Below are 16,669 nucleotides of genomic sequence, written 5' to 3' on the forward strand. Positions count from 1 at the left end.
GCTATCTGGGTTATCATATGTTTCAAGAATGTTATAGATAACGCTCTTGAAATGTTCTTTAGATAATGTTCATAAAAGATTTGGTGATCTTTAAATGTTTGCTGCATGAAAAAGTCATAATTTCAACTTTAAACTGAGGAGACAAATAAATTTAATCCTCAATACAAATGACCTCCTTACCAGCAATTGAAGTAGTTTCAAGACTCTTTACTTAAGTAAAAGTACAAATAAAGCAATGTAAACATGCTGCATTACAATATAATGTATCAGTACACAACGTCAATCCCATTTTTGCTGACCTGTACTGGCTTCCTGTTTCTTTTAATTATCTACAAAGCTTTAAATGGTATAGCATCTTCTTACATTACTGAACTTTTAATTCCCTATCAGCCACAGAAAGCCCTGAGATCCTTTGCAGCTGATGGTTTGGCAATCCACAAAGTGGGGAAGCTGCTCTCATGATTTATATGCCAAAATTATGTAACACCCTGCTGATTTATATCAAACAGGTAATCTGTGTTTTATCTTATATTTTCGACTTTTATTTAGTTTCCTTCCATCTTTTAAATCCATTTTAACTTTTATCGCTTCTTATTTGTCTTAATGTTTTTTTTTAAAACCTATGCTGTTTATTTTCACTTGCTGTACTTGTTTGCTCTTGTTTGTCTATGATTATATAAGAAATACCAGGTAGAAATTTGCCCCTGTGAGCATTACATTAACTTAATATTCATACATTTTGCATTTGATGCACCTTCAGTTTATTTTCCACTTTCAAATTAATTTTGGTTTGATTCTGTGGGATTTTTTCAATTATTCTGACACAAATTTAATCTCACAGTAAAATGAACAGATTTCAGCCTGACAGACTAAACTCAGGTCTTAATAGTCCCGTGACACACAGCAGCGTTACTGCGCATGCGGGGGTCAGGGTTGACAGTCGTGGAGAAGGAGTGCGGCGGCGGCGGCTAAGCTAACAGCAATCATCGCAACTAGCTACATGTGGAGGGTAAAACGGGAGCCATCCCCGACCCTTACTCTGTCAAAATCCCTCCTTTTTTACCCTAAACAACTGTAAAGTTCAGCCTAATCGAAAATAAGGGATACTATCTGTTTACAATGAAAGGGTGAGTGTACGCTTTTGAGTCACGAATAAGTAGATTAGCACGAGTAAAGTTTTTTTTACAAGGGGAGGAGACGGCGAGGCTAAGCTAGCTGGCTAAGCTATTTTTATTCTGGTGGAGGTTATAAACAGCAAACAGCAGCGCCGCTACCGAAACCGTCTAGTCACTGGTAGTCCAGTCAACTTAAGCCGCCTGTCGGGTCGTTTAAAGCGCGTTGAAGCGGCGCTAACTAGCAAGCTACCGCCGGGAAGCTGAGTCAGTCAAGGCACTGTAGCTAAGCTAAACATGCAGACACTGGATCTCTGCAGCTCAAGTCAGCCCAAAGTAGCCCAGCAAGTCAACTTTTCTTACACACAAGCTTGTCTGTAAATGCTGGTCAGCTCTGTTGCCGACACAGTTACACTTTGTGGCAGCTTGCTCAGTGAAACTTGATCTGTCAGTAAAAACAGGAGCAGTGTCAGATGATATGAGGGGCGATTAACATTCATCTGTGTGCTCAGATCATTTGAATGTGTGTGATGCTGGTACTCAACATTACTGTACATCCCAAAAGCTGTTAAAAAAAAAATGTTCCTTTTTTCTTTTGGAGTGGGGTTAGTGGGGGTGGAGGGAGGTAGTCCTAAAAATACCACAGTGAACCCCTCAACCAGGTAAACTGGAGTGTTATATATGGGCCACTTATTACAGGTCCCCTTTAGATATGTTTAAAGACGTAAATAAAATACTCCACTTTGAATAATAATTAGTTTCTTTCATAGTTTTTCCACAAAAAAGTTAAATAAGTGTGTTACAATCCTGAAAATGATATCTACCCTTTCTCATTCATTTAAAATGCAGAATCTATGAACATGGAAGTAGTTAAATTTTCACTGTAAAGTTCACGTTGATTCCTTGTAAACTATTTGGGATGGTTCAAATCCTGATTGTGGGCCCACCGTTTAAAATCAAATGTTCAGTGAGCACAGAGAATATTTCCATTTTTAGCAGATACATGTGAAAATAGTCTTCCAATGTCAAACACTGTACATACTTCATTCTGCACAGTGAAGCTTAAGCTGGGTACTGGTGGACATTTCTGCTTGAAAAATCTGAAACGGCTAATTTTGATTATTAATATAACAATATATATATCATCATTCTGACAACACCATTTTTTTATTTTGATTGTTCTTATTGCTCGTTTACTTACTAGTTATTTATTGTTCTTTATTCATTCTATTGATGCTCTTTCTCTGCTATCTACTTTGATGCTGTAACAGTGTCAGTTTCCCCATCATGGGACTAATAAAGGGTCATCTTATTTTATCTCATCTTTAGTGTTTTTTAATTAAATTTTCTGACAATCTGATCAACCAATTGATCACCTAATTGTGTAGCTTTTATTGAAATAAAGAAACGGCATCAAATTGTATGGATGAAAAAATTACCAGTTCAGCAGTCTTGATATTGAAGTCTCACAATGTTGCAGCTTACTGTTCTTCTCGCTCCTGCACTGTGGATCTTTAATATATTTTGAGTCAATTTATCCTGAATGTAACAGTGTACCCGTTGTCAGCTATTTGACCGTTTTGCTCTTGTTCCAGTAGCCGAATCGAGCTGGGGGATGTTACGCCCCACAACATTAAGCAGTTGAAACGTCTGAACCAGGTCATCTTCCCTGTCAGCTACAACGACAAGTTTTATAAAGATGTGCTGGAAGTTGGAGAGCTTGCAAAGCTAGGTAAGATACATCATTCATATAACTTTGACACAGATAACTCTAACTAAATCCTATTTGAAAAATGATGTTGGGAGGTCTTTATAATGATGATGCGGAGATGATGAGATGAGAGCAGAGACACATCAATGACAGGATTCAGGCTGGTAGATGAAAAGCAGGAAACCCTATAACCACAATAATAAAAAATATCCTTTTAACTGCTTGATTTCCACATTAGTTTGTCAAAGGATACGTGGAGGCCAATTTGTGTGTTTGGAAATATTTTATTTTTTGAACAAATGTTCCAATACTGAGGCCAGTTACTGCACTGTCAACAAAAACCCTGCCCTCTGCTCTCTTGGCAGTCATTGCGTCTGAGCTTATAATGAAGGAGGGGAGCCCTGTCTGTTGTTGTTTCAGCATTACTTGTTTTTTTTGTCTTGCAGCGTACTTCAATGACATTGCAGTGGGAGCTGTGTGCTGCAGAGTGGACCACTCTCAGAACCAGAAGAGACTGTACATCATGACACTCGGCTGTCTAGCGCCTTACCGTAGACTTGGAATTGGTAAGAAGTTCTGCATCTCTAGGGGACAAAGAAACATCCCACTGTAGTGTAGTGCACTGAAGTGATGTTTTTATTTTTCACCAACTTCCATGTTGTCTTTGTCTGTCAAGGTACAAAGATGCTGAATCATGTGCTAAACATCTGTGAGAAGGATGGCACTTTTGACAACATTTACCTGTAAGTATCTAATTGTAGAAGGAGTATGTGTAAATGAGTACACTAAGGTTGCAGCTACTAGTTATTTTCAATTTATCAGATCTCCTTACTTATTTTTTTAAACTGATATTTACAAAATTGATTTTTCAGCAATAGAATAAATATAAATCCAAGTTAATCCTAGTATTAAATATGAAATTTAAAATCACCACTTTCAACTAAGCTGCAAATTACCTCAAGTTCTCTTTTCACAGTCATGTGCAGATCAGCAATGAGTCAGCCATCGACTTTTACCAGAAGTTTGGCTTTGAAATCATCGAAACAAAAAAGAATTACTACAAGAGGATAGAGCCTGCAGATGCCCATGTGTTGCAGAAGAGCCTGCGCAGCCCATGTGCACCCCCCACCGGAGAGCTTCAGAAGGCAGAGTAGGGGCACAGCTTTTGGAAAGAGCACAAATGTGCCCGCCTCCACAGAAACAGAACTGTGACAAATGCCCCAGGGTCGACACATTCAACACTTTCTTCAAAGGACGCTAAAAAGAGAAAACAAATTTAAAATACAAAAATTGCATTTATTTTGCAAAGGGGTCCCCTTTGATTTTTTGCATATTTTATTGCTCCCCTTTCCTCGTGCAGATAATTGAAAACGACAAAAAGTCCAGTATCCAAAAAGTGCTCCTATTGACACAGTTGCCAACTTCAAACAGTTTTAGACTCGGTGGAGGGGGAGGGTGTGGTGTTTGCAAATCATACTGTTTGTGTTTGAGTTGTTTGTATGCGGTTATAAAGCTAACGGGGGCAATATCTATACTTTTGAACAAATGAAAACAGTTGGTTTGAAGCGGTAAAAGTGTTTGAAAGACCATCACTGACACACACACACACATATACACACACACAGAGAGACAGCCCCAGCTGGTCAGCTTGGAGTGACGCTTTGGGTTGTTTCGTGGAGCAGTCACAACTCTATTCCCTTACCACCTGAACCCTGGGATTTATGGGAAATGAGTCTGACCAGTTTGTTGATAAGCCACGTCCAGAGAGGGAATCGCAGAAATGTATCCCACTCGGTACGGGCGACAGGAAGGCTGAACGGTTTTGAGGTGGTGGGAAGATGTGGTCACCACTCATAATTACTGAATAACTTTATTTTCCAGGCTGTTAATTTAATTCCCCTTCAACTGTTTCTGTTATTTTTATTTTTTACATTGAGATGGCAAATGGTTCAGAGATTCTCCTGGGTTTACTGCTTAAGAGTGAAGACATTAAAAATCATTAAGGAACGAGAGAAGTTTCTCAGAAGGGGCTCTCCACAGTGTCATGTGAGGGAAGTCCCAATAACATGTTTGGGATTGGATCTGGGCATTATTTTCCAGTAGTAAAATTGAAGTGTGTGAGGATGTGTGTCTTTAAACACATGAATGCGTTTAGAGACATCTTACCTTGTACACCTTTTGGCACCTTATGTAGCCACTTTGCAGAAATGGTCTTCTCTAACTTCCTGCCTCAGTCAGCTTCCTTTGAAGCTCAGCTGATTAGTTTGGGAGTTTTTGTTTATGGTCTCTCAAACAGTGTATCACCCAGAGGAAGCTCTGACCCCTCTGCATGCAAGGAGAGTTGTGTCCTCTCCACTGTAGTATAAGCATGTTTTTCCTTTCTTTTGAAGAATTTTATCTTTTCTGGAGCTCTATATTGTAAGACTTTTTAACGTCTAAATAAAGGAATTACTATTTGCAGTAAATGTGTTATTAATTGTCTTTGTTCTGTTCCACGGTGATTTATGAGAAAATTATCACAAGATTATTGATGAAGATTTAAAAACATGTCCTGCGAGAAAGATGTTAAACATGAATGTATAGGTGCATTCAGTGGGGACCCATCCTTGGATGCTGATTGGCTCAGACCTCCCGTACTAGGAATGCTATTGGCTGCCAGCTCCCACAGAGTCCTCCTCTTTCTGCACCAAGTTAGATCTACACAGATTGTTTTGAGAGATGAGTTGAGTTGAATACCTTGCTAGCTAACAGTTAGCCTCCAATCTCTTTAACTTATCGCAAGAACAGTCTCTAAAATGCCGAGGCTACAGGTAAGTGCAAATTACCCTCCTTTAGTCGCGTTTTAACAGCGGTGCCGCGAAATAAACCCGCTTCTGCTGTGTTTGATAATAATGTCTTGTAGCGGAGCTAAGCTAACTGTTAGCGTAAGAAAGCTAGGTTAGCTGTATAGGTAATAGCTCAGGTTGCTTGTTTCTGGCTGGTTAAGTTACGGTATACAACTATTTAAACATCGTTTTGTGTCGATACGTAAAGCAGAATTCTTAACTGTATGTATGAGTCTTCAATAATGCTTTTATAAAGCTGTAATATGCAGGAAAATTAGTTAATGTTAGCTGTAAAGCTAGTAAATGTACACTACATAGTTGTAGTACTTGATGCTCAGTTACCTTAACAGGGCTGCTGATTTTATTTCTACTGTGTCAACAGTACCGCAGACTTATTGTGCATTAAGGTCTAATGTTGTCTGGTGTCATCATGCTTATTAATAATGTATGTTTCATGTTGTTTGATTGCAGGACGGTCATGGAAAGGATGTGAGGTCCAGCTGGTGAATGTGTTGACTGGTCTAGTACCTCATCACACAGGCAACTGTTGTGACAGGATGCCAGAGATGACTGAAACTCAGACACCTGGTCGTAAGCCAAAGTAAGAATGTTTGAGTCATGCATTTATTTAATCATGCAGTCTCATTGAGTTCAAGATCTCTCCTTTAAAAAAAAAAAAAAAAAGAGAGACCTGATATCAAGGAACATCCACACAACAAGAGCACAAAAAACAACAGATACAGCTTTAAAATATCCAGGAAGAATAAAAAGATTACTTTGAGGGCAGTTTGCAGTTCATTGCATTAGAAAGGTGCATGAAACCACTTCTGCCAACCTTTGGCATACATGAGGGATATCTAAGGTTAAGTACTTGATTTAAGTGAGAGAAGAGATGTGAGGTAGTTTATAGATAAATCATTGAAATGGTTAATTCTTGTCTGTAAGGAAGTCCATCAAACCTTGTGATATAGAGGGCAATGATGAGTAGGACATTTGTCATTTGTGATAATGCGCTGTGATACACAGGGTTTACTGAAGTATAGATAGGGCAGCATGACTGTACAGAATATCTTCATGGTCAAAGACAGATGTGATGGTTGACTGCACAATAGTTTTATGGACTAAATAAGACAGACATCATTCGTAAATGTTGCTCATGGTCATGTATTCTGGAAATGCCTCAAAATACTAAATTCTGGGAAACAGTATGCACAACAATGAGAAAAAATGAAGATACAATATTACTATGGGTATCTTACTGCTTTACCCTTCAAATGGACCTATACAGTGAAATTATGAATACCTGCTTTAAATATTAGTAGTGGCTTGTAAAAAGGCTATAACACAGAATTGAGTAAAGCTTACCTGTCAACTTTGGACCAGTGGACACAGATAGTTTAGGAAATCTATTTGGTGGGGAAAAAGTGATGCAAACTGTGAAACTGCAATAACCCCAAATGGAGAGAGTATGAGAAATTGCTATTATCTCAAAGGACGGAAGCAGCACTGTAGATTAAATAGAAATTGACAAAGATAATAGCCTGTCACACATAAATATTTCTGATTTTATCTAGGAGTGTTTTCCCTGAACCTAAGAGTTTCTTATTATTTTGCTTTAAAAAAAAAAAAAGGACAGCCTTTGATTCTGTAAAAAAGCCTAGTTTATTTAAAAAAAAGAGCCAAAAATTGAATATAAATCTTGAATGATAGTACATAGTTGTAATAACAAGACATGTTAACAATTGTTTTACTTTTTGCAGAAAGAAGAAAAACAAAGAATCCCACAATGCAGGTGAAGTAATATCTCCTTTAATGCTTCTATTCAAACCTCCCTGCTTAGTGAACTCTGATTTATTAAGGTTTTATTCTGTCTTTATTTAGTTGAGAGACACAGAAAAGAGAAGATAAATGCTGGGATTAACCGCATCGGTAATCTTCTGCCCTGTTCCCAGGCACTTAAACAGGTAAAACACAAGTTGCAATTACTGTTATACCTCATTAATAATTTCCATTAAGGGCAAATTATTTATTATTGTCTGTATAAGGTGTTTATAGCCTGATAATCAGACTTAACTGAATTTTTGTTTCACGTCTTTACAATTAATATCTCTGTGAATTTGCATTTATGTGGCATCTTTTAATATCAAACATTTATCCTGATTAGAGTAAGAACATGATCTTGGACCAGGCTTTTCGCTACATCACTGAACTGAAGAAACAAAATGACACAATGCTTTTGGAAGGAGGGGATAAAGTCCAAGGTGAGGTTAAACAGTTGCACATTTGCAGCCAGGCACAGCAGGAATTTCCCACAATATACATTTATAAATTGTGTCATCATGTGTACATTTGAGCATTGACTGATGAAAGCATGATTATATACACTATGCACACTCAGTAGATCATTATGTTTGTATGTGTGCTTGGTCTTTGTGCAGCTGAGGAGATCCGTCGAATGCGGCGTCAGTTGGAGGAGCTGAGGAAGGAGAGTGCTCACTACATCGAGCTCCTGAAAGCCCACGACATTAACCTGCTAGAAGACCCCACGATACACTGGAAGGGCAAACAGCGCTGTGCCAAGGTGGCAAAAGTGACTCCCACTCATCAACTCCCAAAGGGAATCATAGTCTACTCCAATGGCAACGTGATGTGTCCTGCAGGAAAGGAGACAAGCCCGGGAAAACAGCCTTCTGAAACATTAATTCTTCAGCCACCTTCTGATGTCAGTGCCGGGTTAAGAGTTAATGGAGCCTTGCTGCAAGTCAATACCTCCACTTCTACTCCTGCTCTTCTTCCTGGATCAACTGTCACACCCACCCAGTCTACACCGGGCCTGAGAGTGGTAGAGCAGTGTGTGATTGAGAAACCAGCTGCAGCCCCCACTCTGCCGCCTTCTGTGTCTTACATCACCCTCCAGCTCCCTACAGTCCCCACCACCCTGCCCCAACAACCTCAGCCTGCTGTCCCAGCCCAGACCCTTAGCATAGCAGCTACTTCAGCCTCACAGCTCCCCACTGAAAGCCCTGCTCCACCTGTTTCCATTCACACCACGCTAACACAGACTGTAGCCACCTCTAGAGCAGCCGTCTCAGAGGTCTGCTCTTGGGTCACAGAGGACACTGCCATCAGGAATGTAAGTTACACTGCTATCCCGAACAACCAAACACTTCTTACAGCTGCAGCAACAGGCAACACACGGACTACTTGGACAACACTGCAGATGGCAGGGAACACAGTGCATCCAGTCTGCCAGAGTCTCGCCACCCCAGAGGTTAGCAACATCAGCCAGGCTGTCCAGCAGGTGACTGTGTGTCCCATGGGCAACAAACCATCTGTTCAGCCTATTCAAATACAGATGCAACCTCATGTTTCTGTACAACAAGCACCCATTACAGCTCACATTCAAGCGCAGCCCTTTCAGAGACAACCGCAGCTACGGCCAGCAATCCTGAACCAGGCACAGCCTATCCTAGCCCCCCAAACTCAGTGTGCTGTTCTTCCAAAGCCAGCTGTGGTGGCTCACCCCGCCATTGTGTCACAGCCGCAATCTGCTGTTCTCCAGCCCACGTCACTGGTTCCTCATCCTCCAACAGCCCTCATTCCTCAGCCTCAGACCCTCTCTCAGCCAGCCCTAGTGCCCCAGCCACAAGCCACTGTGCTGCCCCTTCTTCAGACCATGCAGGTGCTGCAGGTCAACCCAACTGGAGGAACAGCCTCAGGGGTAACAGCACCACAGAACACTAACAACAACAACCCAAGTGTGGTCATCCTGCAGCAAGCCAATGCCTGCCCTTCACAGTCAGTTATAAGAGAGGAAGTATCCAATCAGACACCCTGTCAGCATATTGTAATCATCCAGGCACCCAATCAGGCTGCACCTGCCCCTCAAAATCCTCAGGTTGGCATGGTGCCTGCTGCTGTGCCCGCTGCAGTACCTGCATTGCCCACTCAAATACCCACAACCAGCACTTCAACATCTCCCACTTCTTTACAGAGTGTTGGGGGAAAGCAGTTGGTGCATATTCTCCCACGCCCTGTTCAGCCTCAAATGAACCATCCTCTGCAGGTCACGCAGGCATCCACTTCCCCAACGGTTCCTCCAACCCCACAGACTATCACTGTGAATGGTCAGGTGTTTGCCCTGCAGCCCATGAAGACCTCTGAAAATGCCAGCTCCCAGGGTGGCCAGAGTACACTACAGCTGGTTCAGCCTACCACCACTGAGGAACCAACTACCAATGTGGCCCTCAACAGTTTAGGGGCTCTCAGCAGTCTCAACCAGAGTATCTCTCAGGGCCTTCCACTTACCGTTTCTAGCCAGAACAATTGTCAGCCTCCAGCCGCTCCATCATCACTTGTCCAGCAGAAGCAGCAACAACCTCCTGCTCCAGCACCCCTCCCTGTAACCACACTTGCTCTACCTGTGCGGCAATTGCAGGTCCCTTCATTGAGCCCAGTCAAATCAGGGCTGGTGGTTAATGCCTCTAAGCCTGCAGGAAAGAGGCTTCGCACAGCTGTCAATACAAAGAGGTTAACAGCTAAAAGGACCAAACCAGCCAAGAAGAAAGAGCTCAGTCAGGTGAAGCCTGCTGTTACTGTTTCAGCCAAGCCTGCGGCTGCTGCAGAAGAAGATCAGACAGTTATAGTGTCCCAGTGCTCAACTGTAAAAGTCACAGACATTCCCCCCACTTGTACCACAGCTGTCACAACGACAGATTGCAGTAAAGCTATTGGAAATGTCACTTCCACACAAACAACACTGAAAATGATTGTGTGTAGTCCATCTAGTGGGCCAACTGTATTTAGCCAATCCCACACACAGAGCAAAAGCTCTGTCAGTGCAACTCAGAGTGATGTTTTATTCAGTCACACAAACACTAGTGGTATGGCCGCTGCAGTTACGACTGTCAGTGCCACATCAGTCAAACCATCAGTAAGTACAACTGTGGCCATTGAGAGTAAATCTGCTGTAGTTTCTGAGGTGAAACAGCCAAGCACCAGTACACCAACTAGCACAACACAAAGTAAGTCAGCTGCGCCTTCTGCTGTTTCTAGACAGAGCAGATCTGTGGTCAGTTCTGCAGGTGCCACTGAGGTTCAGTACACTTCCACCACTGTTTCTTCTGCGTGTCTGACTCCAGTCAGCACCTCAGCCACTGCAGCAGTATCTTTAAACCAGGCTACCCAACCAACTTCTGTATGTCATTCCCAGGCATCTAGTACCCAAAATCCTCCTACCTGCAATAAACCTGAGTCTCAGCCCACCACTTCACCCTCTGTGTCCACTACAGTGACACACTCATCTATGGCCCCAACTTTTTCTGCAGCCCATAGCTCCATTACAGCACCTACAACAAGTTCAGAGTTCAGGAAAAGGGTCACAACCACTAGAGCGCCAACACAGCAGACTGTTGTTAACATGCCCATTCTCCCCCTGTGCCATCCTGCCGAAGTCAAACCGCCCCAGCACCCTGGAAGGAACAGTGAGGTTGAGGATGGAAGACACTCTGCTGCAGTAGCAGCAGAGAAAGAGGGCTTGGTGGCAACCACATCTGACACTGCTTCTAGGAAGGACTTTGTCCCTTCTCAACAGGTGTACACTAACCTAGATGATCAAACCATAGATCACCCTATGACATCTAGCAGACAGACAGACTCTCCCATGTCTACAGGGGCGGGGGGAGGCAGAGGGTTCTCTGTGGCTTCAATGCTTCCTCAGGGTCACAGTATTAGTGCGTCATCTAGCTCCTTTGGAACATTTACATTCACATCTGAGCAGGCAGAGATGCTGGCTTTGGTCATGCTGGAACAGGACAGTCCTGGGAGGAGGACAGGAGGATGCTCTGGGGAAAACACTGCTTCAACAAACCCCACCACTGCCACATGGGAGCCCCCAAAGACTTCAACAGTGTCAAGCAGTAAAGAAAGAGGCTCAATTGGACAACAGCAAGCTAAAGTGACTAAACCCATGGACACAGTAACTGTTAAACCTGCAGTCCAGGTATCTGTCAGAGGACAAGTTGGGGAGGGGTCTGTCAGTGGGCCCAGTGGAAGCAGACATCCACAAAACTCATCTCATCTCATCTCATACTCCCAGTCTCAGTCCCTCAGCTCCTCCCAGAGTGGCACTGTGGCTAGCCTCAGTGTAAACAACCTTATCAGGCCCAGCTCCAATCAGCAGCCCTATCCTGGCTCTCCCAGTCTTGCTGGCCAACAGGGCTCAGTTCCTTCACCTGTGGGGACCTCAGCCCACATATCCCAACCCTCAAATAATGCACTCTCACCCTGCCCAGGTGCAGCCCAGCTGAACGAGTATGCCCCTATAAAAACTGCATTAATGAGGGCTCAGGCTGGAGTCGGTGTGGGTGAACGACAAGTGAAGATCATCTCCAAGCGGCAGGCCCAGGAGGAGGTGATGCTAAACACTGGAAAACGACCCAAGCCTTGCCCTCCATCAGCAACCACTGTTAGCCATATGGACGTGAAAGCCCCAGACCATACCCAGATGATGGTGGGACAACTTCCCTCCGCCTCTTCAGCCATAATGACGAGAATTAATTCTGAGGGTGGTGGTCCTCTCTTCTCCACAAACTCTTTCATGAGTCCTGTAGTTCGGCCCACAGATGGCCACTGTCCTCCTCAAGGACCCCCTGAACAGAACCAGCCAGGGGTGCTTCATCTGCCCCAGGGTCATCCGCAGCATGCTGCAACCCAGCCTGGCCAGCACCTGGGTGGGAACCTTTACATGAAACAGCAGCAGCAAGAACAACAGAGACACCATCTGTATCATTTGCAACACCACCTGACACAGCCTGACTCTGCACAGCGGCACTCGCTACACCAGAGGGCGCTTCAGCAGCAGCAACAACAACAACAGCAGCAGCAGGAGCAGCAGCAACATGTGCAGAAGAAGCGAGGACTCGTCAGAAGCAGTCAGACCGGTTCACCTGCCGGCTTGCAGAAGCAGCATCACCTGGAAAAGTCTGGAGTTCAGCAGCAGCACTCACATCCACAACAGCAGACTCAACATCAACAGCTCACACAGCAGCAGCAATCACAGCAGCATCCACAACAGTCCCACCAACAATCACAACATCAGCAACCAACCCAACACCAACAGTCTCAGCACCAACAGCACCAACAACAGACACATCAACAGCAGCCCCAGACGCAGCATCAACAACACCAACAGCAGCAGTTACAGCAGCAGCAGCAGAGCTCCCACTCCAGACACCAGCAGCATCTTCAGCAGCAGATCCAGCAGCAACAACAGCACTTTAGGCACCAGGAGAAAAGCTGTGAAGCCCAGGCAGCAGGACCCAGAGCCCACCACAGCAGCCACCTGGCCCAGCAGGAGCACCTTAAGGTTGGTAGTGTCACATGGTGCAGAATAATACAGTATGATTTTATTTGTTTCTTCTATTTGACTGGCGTTTCTATTGCCAATATAATATGATATATATTTAATAAACTACTAGTTGTTGTACCTTTTTATTATACAATTAACATAAAATGCAGCCAGTATACATTTAATAATTGATCATCTGTTACCAGATAAACTAGAAGTTTTGGCTGTTCACCACTTAACAACTGCAATAAATTGCTTAATTTTTTGTGTGTGGTGTCACAAAATAAACAAAACACTAACTTTTGAGGGTCACATGTAATTACTTCTGATGTTTTGTTAGCTGAATTATTAAGTGATTTAAGATTGAAGTAATTATTACCTCAGCAGTGTCATTTCTGTTAGTTCAGTCTTCCTGGGTATAAAACTGGTAGGTGAATTTGTGGCCAGTAACAGTGTCTTACACAGATGTATCTGTCACAATTGACCACAGCTTACATTTACTCTGTTGTAGCATTAAAATCCCTAAAAAAATAAAGATATTAAAACAAATTTGTTAAACCCACTTAGATTTATTGTAATATCTGGTCAGCTGTCATTATGTTTAATTTTCTCTGTCTGGAAAGTCTGAGGGGGAATGTTGATATTTTAACAAAATGTTACAGTAGGTAAACCTCATCTGTGAAGCGCTCAGTCATGCTTTTGGGTGCATCAGATGACCAATGCAGCTGAAGTGCAGATAGATATTCACTGATCAGGCTTGTGTTTGGAAGTAACATCTTGATTATTTCTCCTCCTCAGTCTGGTCAGGACCATAATGCTATGCAGAGGATGATGAGCTCTCGGACTCTGGAGCAGCAGCTCATCTCTCCTTCCAGTAATCCTGTGTCCCGGTCGTCTGACCTGGCCTGTGCACCATCACGCCAGGAACGCCACCGTGTTTCCAACTACTCTGCGGAGGCGCTCATCGGTAAAAGCTCCACTAGTGGTGAGCAGCAGCGTATGGGTCTTCACCTTCAGCCCGGCCGCGGTGCCACACAGGAGCAACCAGACCTCCGGGGTTACCTGGACACATCACGTGGAAAGGCCAACATTGCACATAATCCACAGAACCGCCTGCCCTCAGACCATCCAGGGTCTGCCGATGTTCAACGGGTGTCTGAGTGCCCCCCCTTCAAGGCCATGGGTGGAGGAGCAGGAGCACATCAGCTCAGTGGATTTGAGGCACAAGTGTCTCGTGGAAGTGACATGACCCCTAAGTCGGTGCCTCCTTCCCAGAGGGGACCGCAGGGACAGCAGCAGGGCGGGTTCAGGATGGGTGTTGGCCCTCCAGCAGATGGCAGAAACCGTGGTGGTTACACTGGAGTTCATCTCGGCTCGCAGGGAGTACAGGTTGGCCCAGCGCTGCCCCGGGAGCAGGACGGTTGTCATCAGAGTTTCATGCAAAGCCTCCTTTCTCCACACTTACCTGAGCAGAGCAACCATCAGCGAGCAGTGCAGTGCTGTCCCCCAGTCAGCATGGAGTACAGCTGTGTGCCCGGAAGCTCTGCAGCAGACATACAAGCCAAGGCCTCCAGCCCCAGTGTTCCCCAGACCCAGAAGGCCCCAGCTATGAGGCTTGGAGAGGGCAACAAGGGCCACATTTCTCAGGTCAACAGTAACATGCATGGTGTGCGAGCAGGTCTCCCCCATCCTCCAACCCCACACAGCAGCTCTGAGCCAGGCCGCTCGTCTGCCCCTTCCAGACCGCCCACTGCTGTTAGTCAGCATTCTCGCCACATCACCCGTGATACTCAGGCTGCCAAACTGAGACCGGGTGACCGGCCTCGATCAGGTACTCTGAGATCAAGTAACCCCTTTGAGCCTGACGGTCACCTGCCTCTGCCCTCTGGAGGAGGGGTGCTGCTGGGCAGGCCGCAGTCTGGAGGGGAGGCAAGACGCAGCACTATCGTTCGCTTTATGGCAGATAGTGCTCAGGTTCCTAGCGACAACAACCTGGTTCCAGATCAACACCTAACACAGAACTTTGGTTTCCCCTTTATTCCTGAAGGAGGGATGAATCCTCCACCTCCCATCAATCCTAACTCCACATTCATCCCTCCAGTAAGCCAGCCCAACGCCTCTCGTACGCCGTCCCTTCTGCCTGTGGAGCCACAGAACACTTTACCTTCATTCTATCCTTCCTATTCTCCAGCTGCTCACCCCAGTCTCCCGAGCGATGTCACCCTCCAGTACTTTCCTAACCAAATGTTCCCCAGCCCAAGTGCAGACAAGGGCAACGCTCCTCCACTCAACAACCGCTTCGGCTCTATCCTTTCCCCGCCTCGCCCTGTGGGATTTGGACAGGCAGGCTTCCCCCTGCTGCCAGATATGCCCCCTATGCCTATCGCCAACTCGTCTGGAATCACCCCTCACATATCCAACTTCAGCCTCACCTCTCTGTTTCCTGAGATCGCCACAGGCATGCCCACTGATGGCTCGGCCATGCCTATGTCTCCCCTGCTGTCGCTCTCTAACACCTCGGCTGCCGACTCTGGCAAGCAGCCCAACCGTCCTGCCCACAACATCAGTCACATCCTGGGCCATGACGGTAGCTCGGCTGTGTGAGGAGAGCTCCCTCTGCATATTCAACGCCACGGTGGCCTCATGCTCTGGAGGGAACAGTTTAATTTTCAGTTTGAGATTTATTCGTTCTTTTTAATGTTTACGTTCAGAACATGGTGTTGAAGCACCCGATGAATGGTTTCTAGGTTAATATGACAAAGTCAGTCTGGTGGTGATTTATGTTGTTTACATGTTCATACAATTTCAATCTCAAATTTCTTTGGCATATGTGTGATGTCATTGTTATAATTTGTAATATTTCAAAAGTCCTCGGTCCTTTTAAGCTTTTTTTGTTTAAAATGTTGGTTAAACCAGCTGTTTGTTAGTACAACAAAATCTAATTTAGGTTTAGAACTTGAATTCAATGTATTCTCTGTGATTTAAGAAACCCTCTGCACAGTTACCTACCAATGTAATTTACTAACTTATATCAGGTTGTTCTGTACAGATTGTTTTTTCTTCGAGAGATATTTTGTAAATACCAATGTTTCATATCAGAATTGTTAGATTATGTATGTATTTGTAAATAGAAAATTGATTAATAAAGTTTATAAGGAGAACTTTGTATTTGCTGCCAACTTGAGATGTATGTGTGTGTGTATGGTCTGTCATAGGCTACTTTTGGGGACAACTCTTAGACTTGGTACCATTTAATTGAGGACTGCTTGTCCAACTGAGGGAAAATCCATGTCTCCAGTTGGGAAAAGTTTTTTTTAGGGGTCAGTGGTTAAGGTAGCTCTCCAGGAAATGAATGTAAGTATATTATGTCCCCAGAAGTGATCATGATCTGATGTGTGTGTGTTTCTTAATATATTCATGCCGCACTAGGTGGCCCTTTTTAATTCAATAACATTTGTTTTTTCCAGCTCTGAGTGTTGTTGCAATATCCGAAAACGGATGGAACAATAGTAATTAAAACAACCACGCTGTCGGAAACAAATTATACAGTGAATTGTCTGCTTTCTAAGTAAAACTAAACAAAGCACAGAAAATAACATTAAATGACAGTGTAACATGTTAAAAATTACTGCAGACTGTGGACACCACACATAACTGTCCCAAGACTGAAAAG

At 44.1% G+C, this 16,669-nt stretch overlaps 2 protein-coding genes across 4 annotated transcripts; both read left to right on the forward strand.

The window, feature by feature from the left end:
* Positions 1 to 966: 966 nt before the first annotated feature.
* On the forward strand, positions 967 to 5,288 carry naa50 (N-alpha-acetyltransferase 50, NatE catalytic subunit). Of its 2 annotated transcripts, none has more exons than XM_053342543.1 (5): positions 967 to 1,127; positions 2,708 to 2,844; positions 3,270 to 3,389; positions 3,500 to 3,566; positions 3,800 to 5,288. In XM_053342543.1, the coding sequence occupies exons 1-5, from the start codon at positions 1,120 to 1,122 to the stop codon at positions 3,975 to 3,977; spliced, it is 510 nt and encodes a 169-aa protein (XP_053198518.1). In that variant the 5' UTR covers positions 967 to 1,119; the 3' UTR covers positions 3,978 to 5,288. The 2 variants fall into 2 exon arrangements, with proteins under 2 accessions (XP_053198518.1, XP_053198519.1); XM_053342544.1 differs by having other exon boundaries at positions 2,711 to 2,844.
* Positions 5,289 to 5,550: 262 nt separating this feature from the next.
* Positions 5,551 to 16,151, forward strand: LOC128382566 (basic helix-loop-helix domain-containing protein USF3). 2 transcript variants are annotated; one of them, XM_053342559.1, is made up of 7 exons: positions 5,551 to 5,633; positions 6,120 to 6,249; positions 7,409 to 7,440; positions 7,530 to 7,612; positions 7,813 to 7,909; positions 8,087 to 13,014; positions 13,795 to 16,151. In XM_053342559.1, the coding sequence occupies exons 2-7, from the start codon at positions 6,206 to 6,208 to the stop codon at positions 15,598 to 15,600; spliced, it is 6,990 nt and encodes a 2,329-aa protein (XP_053198534.1). In that variant the 5' UTR covers positions 5,551 to 5,633; positions 6,120 to 6,205; the 3' UTR covers positions 15,601 to 16,151. The 2 variants fall into 2 exon arrangements, with proteins under 2 accessions (XP_053198534.1, XP_053198535.1); XM_053342560.1 differs by lacking the exon at positions 5,551 to 5,633 and having other exon boundaries at positions 6,147 to 6,257; positions 7,416 to 7,440.
* Positions 16,152 to 16,669: the final 518 nt, after the last annotated feature.

Source organism: Scomber japonicus, chromosome 21, assembly GCF_027409825.1.
Source record: "Scomber japonicus isolate fScoJap1 chromosome 21, fScoJap1.pri, whole genome shotgun sequence".
NCBI classification, from domain to species: domain Eukaryota; kingdom Metazoa; phylum Chordata; class Actinopteri; order Scombriformes; family Scombridae; genus Scomber; species Scomber japonicus.

What these genes read in the sequence shown, in the direction of transcription:
- naa50 (XM_053342543.1), top strand. An exon ending in TTACCGTAGACTTGGAATTG is followed by an intron (nt 3,390 to 3,499) that starts GTAAGAAGTTCT and finishes TTGTCTGTCAAG; the next exon opens with GTACAAAGATGCTGAATCAT. An exon ending in ACTTTTGACAACATTTACCT is followed by an intron (nt 3,567 to 3,799) that starts GTAAGTATCTAA and finishes CTCTTTTCACAG; the next exon opens with TCATGTGCAGATCAGCAATG.
- LOC128382566 (XM_053342559.1), top strand. Translation starts at nt 6,206, where the DNA reads ATGCCAGAGATGACTGAAACTCAGACACCTGGTCGTAAGCCAAA. An exon ending in CAAAGAATCCCACAATGCAG is followed by an intron (nt 7,441 to 7,529) that starts GTGAAGTAATAT and finishes GTCTTTATTTAG; the next exon opens with TTGAGAGACACAGAAAAGAG. An exon ending in CCCAGCAGGAGCACCTTAAG is followed by an intron (nt 13,015 to 13,794) that starts GTTGGTAGTGTC and finishes TCTCCTCCTCAG; the next exon opens with TCTGGTCAGGACCATAATGC.